General features: G+C 37.2%; 1 protein-coding gene across 14 annotated transcripts in view; it reads left to right on the top strand.

The window, feature by feature from the left end:
• NCOR1 (nuclear receptor corepressor 1) overlaps positions 1-13,741 on the top strand; it is a 147,772-nt gene that overhangs the window by 38,449 nt on the left and 95,582 nt on the right. For all 14 annotated transcript variants that reach the window (XM_057535237.1, XM_057535226.1, XM_057535236.1 and 11 more), the window contains exon 5: positions 3,338-3,520. In XM_057535237.1, the coding sequence (XP_057391220.1) occupies positions 3,338-3,520 (183 nt within the window). The remainder of the gene's footprint in view (positions 1-3,337; positions 3,521-13,741) is intronic.

Here is a 13,741-nt window from a genome sequence, read left to right as displayed (position 1 = left end):
AGAAAGAAATACAGTGAATAAAGGTCTTCTTCCAAGGCTGAATAAATGACCACAAAGGTAATTTATAGCTATAGATTTTTTTGGCAGAAAGAGATCTTAAAATTTCATCCATTTAAATAATGTGTTATGTTGGATCAGAGTACAGCTGATTTCCATTTTATAGTAGAGAAGACAGATGTTAAGAAAAATTAAGTGACCTAGGTTGAGCCTCCTGAGTTGGAATGAGAACCCATGACCTCTGACCCCTAGTCCTGCTCTTTTCCCACCCCCCTAAGTTGTAAATCGTGACTTTCCTTTTTTTAGAAGTAGGGATTTTGAAAGAATTAGCATCTGTTAGTTTTTTTCTTTTTTTTAATGTTGTTAAGCCCAGGTGTATCATTTATAGAAAGATTAAATTAGATAAGTTTGAAGGAAAAAGTTACAGTCTCACCAGTTAGAAATTGTTGTTAATTGTGCATATTTTAATGTGCTCGCTTTGTATATTGTATATAACTTTATTTTTGCTTAAATACATACTTTTTGTGTCGTTAAGTTTACAATTTTATTTTTAGTCATATTCCATATATGGGTATAAAGTAATTTATTTAATTGCCACACATGTAGGTTACCTGTTTGCTCATTAGAACAATGACATATTTTCTTTAGGTTGATTTTTGTGTTTGTTTTTTTTTGTGGCTGCGCTGTGCGGCTTGCGGGATCTTAGTTCCCTGACCAGGGATCGAGCCCTCACCCTGGGCAGTGAAAGTGCGGAGTCCTAATCGCTGGACCACCAGGGAAGTCCCTAGGTTGATTTTTTTGGTATACAGTCTTGTTTATTTCCCTAAGGTAAATTCCTGTTAGTGTAAGTAATTAGAGACCAGAGTTGGCATATTTTAAGGTTTTCATGGGTGTATCCAGATTGCCCTGCAAAGGAGGAGAACCAGTTCTTGTCCCTGATAGCACGGTATGAGGGCTCCCAGGTCTTGTGTGCCCTTACTGATACCACATATTTACTGTTTTTTAAAAAGTCATTGTTTGATAAATTTTTAACTTGCATTTATTTGCTTGTTAGTAAAATTTGACATTTTTTCATTTGTTTATTTTTCCTGTTTTATGAATTGCTTTTTCATGTCTATTGCTCATTTTTCTGTTGGTGTGTTTTTTATTTTATATTGAGTTGTTAGAGTTCACATTTTGCAAATGATTTTTTCCATCTGCCTTTTAAATTTTTTATTTCAATTTTGATGAAGAGAAAATTGTTTTTTATTTTGATTCATCAGTCTTTTTTTTTTTTTTAAATGTCTTTTGCTGTTGGCTTTCCTGAGCGCAAGATAATGTGAATGCCTTTTTTTGTTTGTTTGAGGCTTCTTGTGATTTGCTAATAAATCTCATATAAATGTTTGCTATTATTTGGCTTTCATTGTGATATAAGATGTGAGGTAGGAATCTTAGCTTCTTCCCTCAAATTACTATCAGAATGTTCCAATACAAAATTATAAACTCCTTGAAGGCGAGCATCATGCCTGTTTTGTTCACCACTCTACCTAGTGCCTGTCATATAATAGGCACTCAAGGAATTTGTTTTTTGTTAAATATTTAACTAGAGAAGAAGTCAGTGGAAAATACTGATTTGTAATAGTAGTTCTTAGGGCACGGATCAGATCACCTGAGGAGCATTTTCAAAATCTGCTGAATCGAAATATAATCTGTTTTGCTGTTACACGTGTTATGTAACACAAATTAGCTCATATGCATATGTAAGAGAATGATATGAATATAACATGGAAGTCCTAAAGATTCGTGAATGATTGTTCCCTGCACATGAATGTTTTCAGGCTCTCAGGATCAAACTGCCTCATAATTAAGAAATAGCCTTTGAGATAGATGAAGACCTTAAAAAGATTTGAAAAGTCTGCATTTAGTTTTCATTTAGTGCAGGTAGTAGCTGGCTTAGTTAATTCATGAACTGCTCTGCTTTTCAATGTTAAGCTAACTAATGAAGATTGGAATGTTGAAAAGAAACTGCAAAGACATTTTCTCCTGTACTTTTTTGTTTTTAAAGGTTGCTAAAAATCTTTATACCCCAAATCTGATTTTTATTTTGATGAAACATACTATTTTCTACTGGAAGCAAATGACCTCAAGGATTAACAAAGGAAGCGTAAACTATAGGGTTTATGGCTACCAAAGAATTGACTGTAGTCTAAATGCAAATGATATTGGAGCTTTAACAATATTATTACTTCTGTTAGGATCGCTGTTGTTTTTGCTAATGCTCTGCTTGCAAAGTTTAAGTAATAACCATAATCCTATTTTCCCCAGAAGTCTTATATTTAACTATACTATTACAGAATATCAGACTTTTCAGGAATATACATGTTATGTTTTAGTTGAAATCTCTGTTCCAAGGTGTTTTGGAACAACTATCCAGGTATAATTAAGTACATTCTTGGTTAGAACTACTGATTTCTCACAGTTAATTAATCTTATTTAATACATTGAGGGCTCTATAGTCCTAGGAACTATGCTCATTCTAGGCTTCTTATACCCTAAAGAAAACTAGTACCTTAACCTAAAATTTATGTGCTCTACAGTGTTGCTTATATCTTCACTTTAGACTGGAGATTAGTAGGCTGTATGTGTGTGTGTGCATGCGTGCATGTGTGTGTTGATGGGGTGATAGGTTTTGGGTGGAGGGGCCTTCAATCTGTTGTAGTCCCCTGCTGGTTTGGAGCTGGAGTGGGATGATATATTAGGCTGAAGAGATGTTATGTGCGATATAGGGTGGGCAGGCTTGGTTGCCCTTTATGAAGGTAGGCCTGGGTGACTGTAGCAACAAAACTTCTAGATCATTTCTTGGACTTCTGTACCTCACTGTTGGCCCTTGGAAAGTCTAAAAACTTTTTGATAGGAACAGCCATATCATAGCTGTTACGTTGGGTGGGCACACAGGGCATGCATGTTCAGACCTTTTGGAGTGCCATTACGAGGAAATGGCTGAGGAATTGGTATCTTCCTTTGCTGTGATTGCGTTATTATTTCTGCAGAAATTAGAAGTCTCAGTATCGTTGTACTAAAGGCTGGTTAGCCACTTAGCCACCTCATTCTGGATAGCTTTTAGGATCTTCCAAATTGTGAATGATATGTCTAAACTATAAACAGCAGTGGTGTGGGTTTGTGTGTGTGTGAGAGAGAGAAAGGGAGGGAGGGAGAAAATTGCTACCGTAGGACTGCCATCTACAGAGAGCACACATCGCTCTGCTAAGCTTTAAAATTCACTTTTTTCAGTTAAGAGGATCTTGCAGCTGACATTGGCTGTTAGTGAGAAATCATTTGTTCTTGATTTTCTTCCTTAAAGGATCCAGCATTTGGAGTCAAACATGAAGCTCCTTCCTCTCCAATCTCTGGGCAACCATGTGGAGATGATCAAAATGCTTCACCTTCAAAACTTTCAAAGGAAGAGTTAATACAGAGTATGGATCGTGTAGATCGAGAAATTGCAAAAGTAGAACAGCAGATCCTTAAACTGAAAAAGAAACAAGTAAGTGTTTGATTTTACTGCTTAATACATTCTCAGAATGTATGTTTGTCTCACTAAACAAGAGAATGTTGAACTTCCCATATTTTTAACTTTACGTAAAGGAAATCATGCCTTGTATGTTCTGTGACTTGCTTATTTTTGTGGTTAGTTTCCTTAGTTTCATCCATTCATTTTCTTGTGGTATTGTCTGGTTTTATGATTCCAGATAGCAAAACTTATTTGTCTGTTCCGTGTTGGCTCTTACTGGATGTGTTGTTTCTAGTTTCTTGCTATTCCACACATGGTGCTATGTTTTTGGTTCACGTGTAGACAGATTTTCTAGGACGTGTGCCCAGGAATGGCGTTCTGTGGCCTGATCGTGTGCATGTGTTCGCATCTGCTGAGATGGCAGCACCATTTATACTCCCACTGGCAGTGTGTTCACGTTCCAGTTTGTGCATGTTCTTGCCTTCACGTGGATGTGAAATAGTTTTGATTTGCATTTCTCTGATGAGGAATGAGACAGCTTGTTTTCATTTGTTTATGGGTTGTGTGCCTTATGTGGATGGTTACTTTGTCATTTTCTTATGTTTAGTGTTTCCTGAAGCCTCTTGTCAGGTATGTGTATAGCACGTGTCTCCTAATTTGTGGCTCGTCATTTCAATTTTTGGGGGGGTGGGGGGGAGGATTTTTTTTTTTGAAATTAAGAAAGTGTACAGTTAAAGTGTACACTTTAGTGTACACTTTTAAAGTGTACAGTTCAGTGGCTTTTATGTATTCATAAAATTGTGCAACTGTCATCATTATATATTTCCAGAACATTTTTATCACTTCAGAAAGGAACCACATATCTTTTAGCAGCTACTCTATTTCCCTCTCCCCCCCAGCCCCTGGCAACTATAAACCTCTTCTCTCTATATATGGATTTGCCTATTCTGGACATTTCAGATAAATATAGAATCATAATATGTGACATTTTGACTCCTTTTATTTAGCATGTTTTCAAGAGTCATCCATGCTGTATCTTGTATCAGCACAAAATTCCCATTGCATGGATATACTATGTTTTGTTTATCCGTTCATTAGTTGATGGCATTTAGGTTGTGTTCACTTTGGGATGTTATGAATAGTGCTGCTAGGACACACTAGTTTTTGTGTGGACATGTTTTTTTGGTTCTCTTGGATATATACTAGAAGTAGAATTGGCAGGGTCACATGGCAAATCTCTGTTTAAAGTTTTGAGGAACTGCCAAACTGTTTTCCAAAGTGGCTGTCATTTTGAATTCCCACCAGCAGTGTATGAGGGAGGGTTTCACCTTCTCTACTTCCTTGTCAACATTTGTTGTTGGTTTTTTTAAAAATAGCTATCCTAGTAAATGTGAAGTGGTATCTCATTGTGGTTTTGATTTTCATTTTCTTAGTAACCAATGATGAACATCTCTTTATGTGCTTGTTGGCCATTTGCATATTTTCTTTAGAGAAATGTTCATTCAGATCCTTTGCCCATTTCTTTTTTAGCTGGGTTGTCTTTTTATTGTTGAGTTGTAAGAGTTCTTTATATATTCTACATACTCAGATGTATGATTTGCAAATATTTTTTCTCATTCTGTGGGTTGTCTTTTTACTTTCCTGATAGTATTCGTTGATGTACAAAACCGTTATTTCCTCTATTTGATTCATTCAAATATTTATTGAGCATCTAGGGAGATACAAAAGTGATTAAAACATGGTCAAAGAGGTAAATCAAATGAATAAGTAATAGAAGGCAAGGTATAAGATTCACTGAATCACAGCAGTCAAACGAAAGTGCTGTAGGAAATCAAGAGTGAGATTGCTTCTAGCCTGGAGAGGGGTGTGGGTGGCTGGAAAGTCAGGAACGGGGATTGAGATTAAAATAGAAGACTTCGTCTGGATTGCTAATGAGACTCAGTTTGGACTCTCCTTTGTATTCGTCTTTCCTTTTCCTCTCTCCCTGTCTTAATTTACCAGGACTGTTCATTGTGCTTTTTCCTAGACTTGCCTGCATTTTTACTTTAATGTCTTCTACCGAACTAGGTCCTTTTGGTGTTTTAGGAGGTTTTTTTTTCTTTTTCTTTTTCTTTTTTTTTTTCCCTCTGTTTTTGGGAAGGATTCTTGACTTTTTTGCTCTTGGTATTTGATGGTTTTGAGTCTTTTCCATTATGGTTTGATTTTATGCCTTTTTGGCTGGAGTATCACATAGATTTCTTTGCTGGAGCTTTTTCTTCAGCTTCCTCTTCACCTTCATCAGCAAGTTTTGCTTGTTTTCTGTGGAACCTTGCTACCACTTCCAGATATACTTAGGGGTTTCACGTCCTCCTCTTCTTCATCTTCTTACTCTGCATCTTCTAAGTGCTGTCCACTGATAAGTACAAGCCCTGAACTACTTTTAGACCACACGTAGTATTGTTTCAGAGCCCCCCAGGGAAGCCATTGGCCGTACAGACGTTCTCAGCCTTGCCAGGGCTGCTTTGCTTAGGCTGCCTCTGCTTCAAGGGTGTGCACTTCATCCTTTGCACCAGCCCCGAAACTGACCCTTCCTAAAGATAACCGCTCATTTTCATCACTCTCCACTTTGAAGTGATAATCTTTGTTGGTCTTCAGTTGACAACTAAAAGATAGTTCTGGGGCCTCAGGGGCACACACTTAGGTGGGAGAGAAGGTGGACGGAGATAAGTGACTTCCTTTCAGAGGACAGCTGAGCAGGACAGAGTCATACTGGGGCAGAAAGTTTTTAATTGTGATGAAGTCCAGTTTATTTTTTCTTTCATCACTTGCGCTTTTGGTGTCATATCTAAGAACCTTAATCCAAGTTGCATAATCCAAGGTGACAAAGATTTATACCTATGTTTTCTTTTTTTTTTTTTGAATTTTATTTATTTATTTATTTATTTATGGCTGTGTTGGGTCTTCGTTTCTGTGCGAGGGCTTTTTCTAGTTGCAGCAAGCGGGGGCCACTCTTCATCGCGGTGCGTGGGCCTCTCACTATCGCGGCCTCTCTTGTTGCGGAGCACAGGCTCCAGACGCGCAGGCTCAGTAATTGTGGCTCACGGGCCCAGTTGCTCCGCGGCATGTGGGATCTTCCTGGACCAGGGCTCGAACCCGTGTCCCCTGCACTGGCAGGCAGATTCTCAACCACTGCGCCACCAGGGAAGCCCCTATACCTATGTTTTTTTCTTGGAGTTTTGTAGTTTTAGCTCTTACATTTAGGTCAGTATTTTTGGTGAACAGAATTTCTGTAGATTTTATATGAGACTACCCTGGGACCATTAAAAGAGTTTACTTATATTGTCTTTTTAAAAGTTTTATAGTTTTCTCATCAAATTATTCTTTTTTTTACAATTTATTTTTATTTATTATCTTTGGCTGTGTTGGGTCTTTGTTGCTGTGCGCAGGCTTTCTCTAGTTGTGAGCGGGGGCTACTCTTCGTTTTTGGTGTGCGGGCTTCTCATTGCGGTGGCTTCTCTTGTTGCGCAGCATGGGCTCTAAGCACACGGGCTTCAGTAGTTGTGGCGCGTGGGCTCAGTAGTTGTGGCTCGTGGGCTCTACAGTGCAGGCTCAGTAGTTGTGGTGCATGGGCTTAGTTGTTCCGTGGCATGTGGGATCTTCCTGGACCAGGGCTCGAACCCGTGTCCCCTGTATTGGCAGGCGGATTCTTAACCACTGCGCCACCAGGGAAGCCCTCATCACATTATTCTTAATCCACCAGAAATTGAATTTTTGTGTCTGCCTCAAGTTAGGGGTCAATATTCATTTTTTTCCCTGTATTGATAATTAAAAAGTTCATCCTTTTCCAACTGTTCTACACTTTTAGCTCTATTATAATTCAGGTTTGCATCTGTATATGGATTGATTTCTGGGCTTTGTGGTCTTTGTGTTCTTTGTGGTATTGATGCAGAAATATAATAGATATCCTTCTGATTACTAGAGCTTTATTCTTTTTTTTTCCAGTGAGGCAAACCCCACTTCTGTGGGCATGATTTAGCTTTTTAAAAGTTTTTTACCATCTCATATAACTTTTAGAATCATATTTTTCAGTTTTCCAAAATATCTTTCTGTAATTTTCACTGGAATCATATGTAATACAGAAATCAGTTCCAGGATGATGGTACCTTTATGTTAATGAGTCTTCCAGTCCGTGGCTGTGGTATATCTGTCTATTTAGGAGGGCTTTCATGTTTTATTACTTTCTTTTATATGCCTTGTGTTAGATTCAACTCTAGGGGCTTTATATTTTTGATGCTATTGTTAATAATATCTTTTCAAAAATTATATTTCTTCTAACTGTTGCAGTTTTTTTTTCACATGCTAGAATAACTTTTTTTTAAAAAATTGAAGTATAGTTGATTTACAATGTTGCATTAGTTTCAGGTGTACAGCAAAGTGATTCATATATATATGGTCTTTTTCATATTCTTTTCCATTATAGGTTATTACAAGATATTGAATATAGTTCCCTGTGCTATACAGTAGCTCCTTGTTGTTTATCTGCAGTCTTTTTTTTTTTTAATATATGCCAGCAACCTCCCTAAATTATCCTTGTAATGTTAATTACTTATTTGTAGATTTTTTTGGGTTTTCTGTGTAGGTAATGGTCGTATCAACAGTAAAAAAAAAAAAAAAAAAAAGACAGTTGTTTCTTTCTTTCCAGTTCTTAAACCTTTTCCTTACTTTTCTGTTGCCTTATTGCTCTGCTTAAGACTGCAGTACAACATTGGGACTTCCCTGGCGGTCCAGTGGTTAAGACTTTGCCTTCTAGTGCAGGGGGTGCGGGTTTGATCCTTGGTCTCGGAGCTAAGATCCCACATGCCTCCGCAGCCAAAAAACTAAAACATAAAACAGAAGCAATATTGTAACAAAATTCAATAAAGACTTTTAAAATGGTCCACATCAAAAAAAACTTAAAAAAAAAAAACCCTGCAGTGCAACATTGAAAGTGGTTATTCTTGTTCTTTTCTGCTTTTTCAGGAATGCCTTTTACTTTTTACTACCACTGGTTATGATGTCAGTATTATAGACATCCTTCCTCAGATTGGGAAATTCCCATCTGGTCCAGTGTGCTGAGAATTTAATCATGAGGGACATTGAAGTTCACCAAATGCTTTTTCTGCATAAGTTTGTTGATCTAATTATTCTCCTTTAAAATATATTAATAGGATGAATGACATCAGTTATTTTTCTAGTGTTAAATCACCTGTGGATTTTTACGTTTAACCTAACTTAGTCATGATGTATTATCTATTTTTAATAAATTGCTGGACTTGACTTACCAGTATTTATTTTGGGATTTTTGTATCTTATTTGTGAGATAGATAAGCCTGTCATTTTCTTTTCTTATATGGTTCTTGTCTGGTTTGGTAACAGATCATGCTAATGTCATAACCTTTCTAAACTCTGAAATAGTTTAAGATTGTAATTATTTGGTAAAATCAGCTGGATCTATTAGGTATTTTTTGTGTAAAAAGTATTTTTAAATTAGTGATTCAATTTAAAAACATTCACTTCTATTTCTTCTGGAGATAGTTTTTTCCCTCATTTTGGGGAATATAGTTGTATCTTCTGTATCATCAGTTTCTGCTTCTTATTTCCTCTTTGATTTTATTCTGCTCTTTTATAATTTGTAAACATTAACTTTTCAGTTTTTTCTTCCCCCTTCTCCCTATGCACTACTTTAGCTTCATTCAGCAAGCTTTAATTTATAATGCATTTTATTATCCATCCTGGTTTCCTTTTCAACTCCTGTATTAATAAAAGTGTTCTTTTAAATTTCTTATATATAATGTTTTCTTGACTATTTTTGGTTATTTGATTTCTAACTTTATTGTGGCCAGGGAGTATGGTCTCTAATACCCAGTCTTTTGAAATAATTGGTTCTTGAATTTTGGCCTAGATGATGATCGATTTCATAAAAATACTCTGGGCATACTTGAGAAGAGTATATATTCTCTACTTAAAAAAAATCATCCATATCTTCTCTCATTTTTGTATGTAACTTATCAATTACCACTATGATTTTGGATTTGTATCTTTTTCCTAGTAGTTCTCAATTTTTAAAAAATTGAGGTAAAAAAAATTGACATGCAACGTTATATTAGTTTCAGGTGTATAACATAATGATTTTATATTTGAATGTATTGCAAAAAGATCTCCACAATAAGGCTAGTTAACCATCCATCACTACATATAGTTACAGAATTTTTTTTCTTGTGACGAGAACTTTTAAGATCTACTCTCTTAGCAACTTTCAAATATACAGTACAGTGTTGTTAACCATAGTTACCAAGCTGTACTTTACATCTCCATGACTTATTTATTTTATAATTGGAAGTTTGTACCTTTTGACTATTCACCCATTTGGTCCATCTCCCCCCCTGCCCCTGCCACCACCAGTCTGTTCTTGCATCTACCAGCTCCTGTTTCTTCCCCTCCCCTCTCCTCCTTCCTTCTTTCCCCTCTTTCCTTCCTTTCTTTCCTTTTCTTCCTTTCTCTCCTTCCTTTCCTTCCTTCCTTTCTTTCTTGCCTACCTTCCTTTACTTCTTTCCTTCCCTTCCTGTCTTTCTTTCAAGATTCCACACATAAGTGAGAGCCACCGGTATGTGTCTTTCTCCATCTGACTTCACTTAAAGTAATGCCCTCAGGGTCCATCCATATTGTTGCAGATGATGAGATTCCATTCTTTTTTTATGGGTGAATAATAGTCCATTGTGTATATATACCACATCTTCTTTATCCCTTCACCTGTTGGTAGACACCGAGGTTGTTCCCATGTCTTGGCTATTGTGAATAGTGCTGCAGTGGGGCCCGCTAGTACCAGCATCTATGCAGTGGGGGAGCTCCCAAGAGTGGCTGCTGCCAGTGTCTTGTGTCCCAAGGGTGAGCAGTGGCCGGGTCCCCCCCCCCCACCCCGCCTCTCTGGGAGACTCTCCAAGACCAGCAGGTTCATATTAATATGGAAACATGGGCCCCTGATTTTATTGATGCTTCTCTTCATCTCTTCTGTCATGAAAGGGAAACTAAACACAAAATATGCCCCAGGAAAGTATGTCCAAGCCTAAATTCAGATGCATGCTAGGATTCCAAGATTTCTGCCTTTCAGCCCAGCTCTTGAAGAAATTTATACAGTGGCAGATGCAAGATTTCTCTGTAGAAGAGACTCAGGAATGGTGATGTGTTTGCAAGGAAGAGCTGGGGCTAAACTGTCTTTTAGGCAAACTTTATTTGCCTAAAACTAGGCTTGTTTGGAGTGAGCTGCCAAATCTGCTAGTGAATTCACATTGCCCTGGGAAGCCTGCTTTTTGGAAAGTCTTCAAGAAGTATTGAACTTTCAAAAAAGTCTGAAAACTATAATTGACCCTATATGTGAAGGCTCGTGAACTAAACTGGGTTCTGACAATGTGGACAGCAACCTCCCAGTTACCGCTTTCCATTCTCAAGTGGCGCTGCTTCAGCTCTTGTAAAATCCTCAAATTCCTACCTTAATGGCCAGGAGGAAATCAAACTGTGGAACTAGTCTGCACCTCTGAAGCCCCAGCAACCCCGAACTCTGTTATCCTCCCTTTCATTTCCCATTTTGACCCCTTTTAATGATGACCCCCCCCCCCAAAAACTGCTGCAGTGAACATGGGGGTGCATATATCTTCTTGTTTATGTTTTTTTCTTTGGATAAATACCCAGAAGTGGAATTGCTGGATCATATGGGAGTTCTATTTTAATTTTTTGAGGAACTGTTTCCGTAGTGGCTGCACCAATTTACATTCCTAGCAACAGTGCACAAGAGATCCCTTTTCTCCACATCCTTGCCAATGCTTTGTTTACCATAAAGTCTGCTTCGCCTTATACTGATGTAGTTAGATCAGCATTCTTTTGGTTGATACAGGTTAGTATATGTTTTTCTTTCCCTTTACTTTCTGTGCTTGTATTTTAGGTATCTCTCTTATATAAGTATGTATCTGGGTTTTGTTTTTTATTGAGTCTGGCAAACTGTCTTTCCACAGGGTAATTTAGTTCTTTTAAATTGACGATGATGTTCCCTGGTGGTGTAGTGGTTAAGAATCCGCCTGCCAATACAGGGGACATAGGTTCGAGCCCTGGTCCGGGAAGATCCCACATGCCACGGACCAACTAAGCCCATGCGCCACATCTACTGAGCCTGCGCTCTAGAGCCCGCGAGCCACAGCTACTAAGCCCACACTCCGCAACTACTGAAGCCCAGGCACCTAGAGCCCGTGCTCCGCAACAAGAGAAGCCACCACAATGAGAAGCCCACACACCGCAACGAAGAGTAGCCCTCGCTCACTGCAACTAGAGAAAGCCCACACGCAGCCAAAAATAAATAAATAAAATAAATAAATTTATTAAAAAAAGAAAAAAAAAATTGATGATGATGATTGGTAATATCTCAATTATTTTTAAACTATTTTATGCTTTCTGTCTTTTTTTTTTGGCCTCACCATGTGGCATGTGCGCTCTTAGTTCCCTGACCAGGTAATGAACCCATGCCCCTGGCAGTGGAAGCACAGAGTCTCAACCACTGGTCCGCCAGGGAAGTCCTGTCCTGTCTTTTTTATGCTGATACTGATGTTCTTGTTTGTTTTTTCCAACCCTTATTTTGGATTGATTGTCTTATTCTATCTTCTCCTGCTCCACCAGTTTGGATTTTATACATTATTTGTTTGTTTATAGTGGTTCCCCAGAAATTTTAACAGTCTGTTTAACTTGAAGCCTAAAACTAAGTAGTATCTTAACCATCTTCTTGAGTATAGGAGGGCATAGAGTTTCTTGATTTCTTTCTTTCCTCCCGACTTTTATGCTATTGTTGTCATATATTTTAGTTCTTTCTTATTTTCTTAAAACTGCCAAAGACATTATTATTTTATATGGTTAGTCTTCATTTCGGTTCACCCACATATATGTCATCTTATTTGCCCGTCATTCCTTCTTGCAACACAGATCTTCTTCCATTTGTGAGAATGTGCTTCCTCTTGAAGAACATCCTTTAGAATTTCCTTTAGTGAGGATCTGTTAGCTGGAGAGTTCAGTGTTTGTTTGGTTTTTATAACTTAACTGTTGTCTTTTACTTATGCCTGTTATTGAAAGGTATCTTTGTTTGGAATGTGGTTATTTTCTCAGTTTTCCCTGCATGCTGTCTTTTTCCTTTCATTGTGAAGAGATCAGCCCTTAGTCTAATTTGTGTTCTTTTGTGGAGAGTCTGAATTTTCTCTCTGGCTGCTTTCAGTAACTTTTTCTTTGAGTGCTGTTGTTTTTACTATGATTTCTTTAGGAGTGGGTGTTTTTTTTTTTTTTTTTTTTTAATCTTTCCAGGTTGAGACTCACTTGACTTCCTGAATATGTTAGAGTTTTTCATGAGTTCTGGAAAATTGCTTAGCCATTATCTTTTTTACAAAACCCTTTCCTACAGTTTCTTTATCATCTTTTGAAAGTCCTGTTAGATGTAATATTTTATCACTCTGTCTTCCATGTCTCTTAATTGCTTTTCTTTCCCGTTTTTTCCTTCTTCAGGCTTCATTATGTGCAGTATCTTCATTTCTGGCATATCTGCTGTCATGTGTGTTTTCAATTTCAGTAATTATGTTTTTATTTTAAACATTTATTTATTTATTTGGCTACACTGGGTCTTAGTTGTGGCATGTGGAATCTTTTAGTTGCAGCATGCATGTGGATCGAGTTCTCCGAGCAGGAATTGAACCCATGCCTGCTGCATTGGGAACGTTGGAGTCTTACCCACTGGACCACTAGGGAAGTCCCTCAATAATTATGTTTTTATTGCTGGAATTTTTATTTGACTCATTTAAAAAATCTGCTTGGTCATTTAAAAAATATCCCCCCCTTGCCTTTTTTTTAATATGTTGAGCCCTCTTTTATTTATTAAATCATATTAGATTTAGTGACAATTTTTTTATGTCTTAGTGAGTCTTATCCTTCTGGGTTGGTCATATTTTTACTTTTCTTTAGTTTCTTCATGTATAAAATAGTAATAATACTAATAACACCACCTGAATCATGAGATTGTTGTATGAGTTGAGATAATGAATGTATTATATAATGTGTCACATAGTGAATGCTCAATAATATGTAACCCATTAAAATAATTAAAAATAATGAGACATAGTGTATGACTTATGAGATATACAGGAACTATAGATTTTATTGAAGAATATAAAAGACAACTTGAGTAAATAAATACAGCAGAATAGAAACACAGTC

The sequence above is a fragment of the Balaenoptera acutorostrata genome, chromosome 20 (assembly GCF_949987535.1).
Source record: "Balaenoptera acutorostrata chromosome 20, mBalAcu1.1, whole genome shotgun sequence".
Taxonomy (NCBI): Eukaryota; Metazoa; Chordata; class Mammalia; order Artiodactyla; family Balaenopteridae; genus Balaenoptera; species Balaenoptera acutorostrata.
The sequence above is the reverse complement of the archived record's forward strand: the minus strand, read 5'-3'. Positions and strand labels throughout refer to the sequence as shown.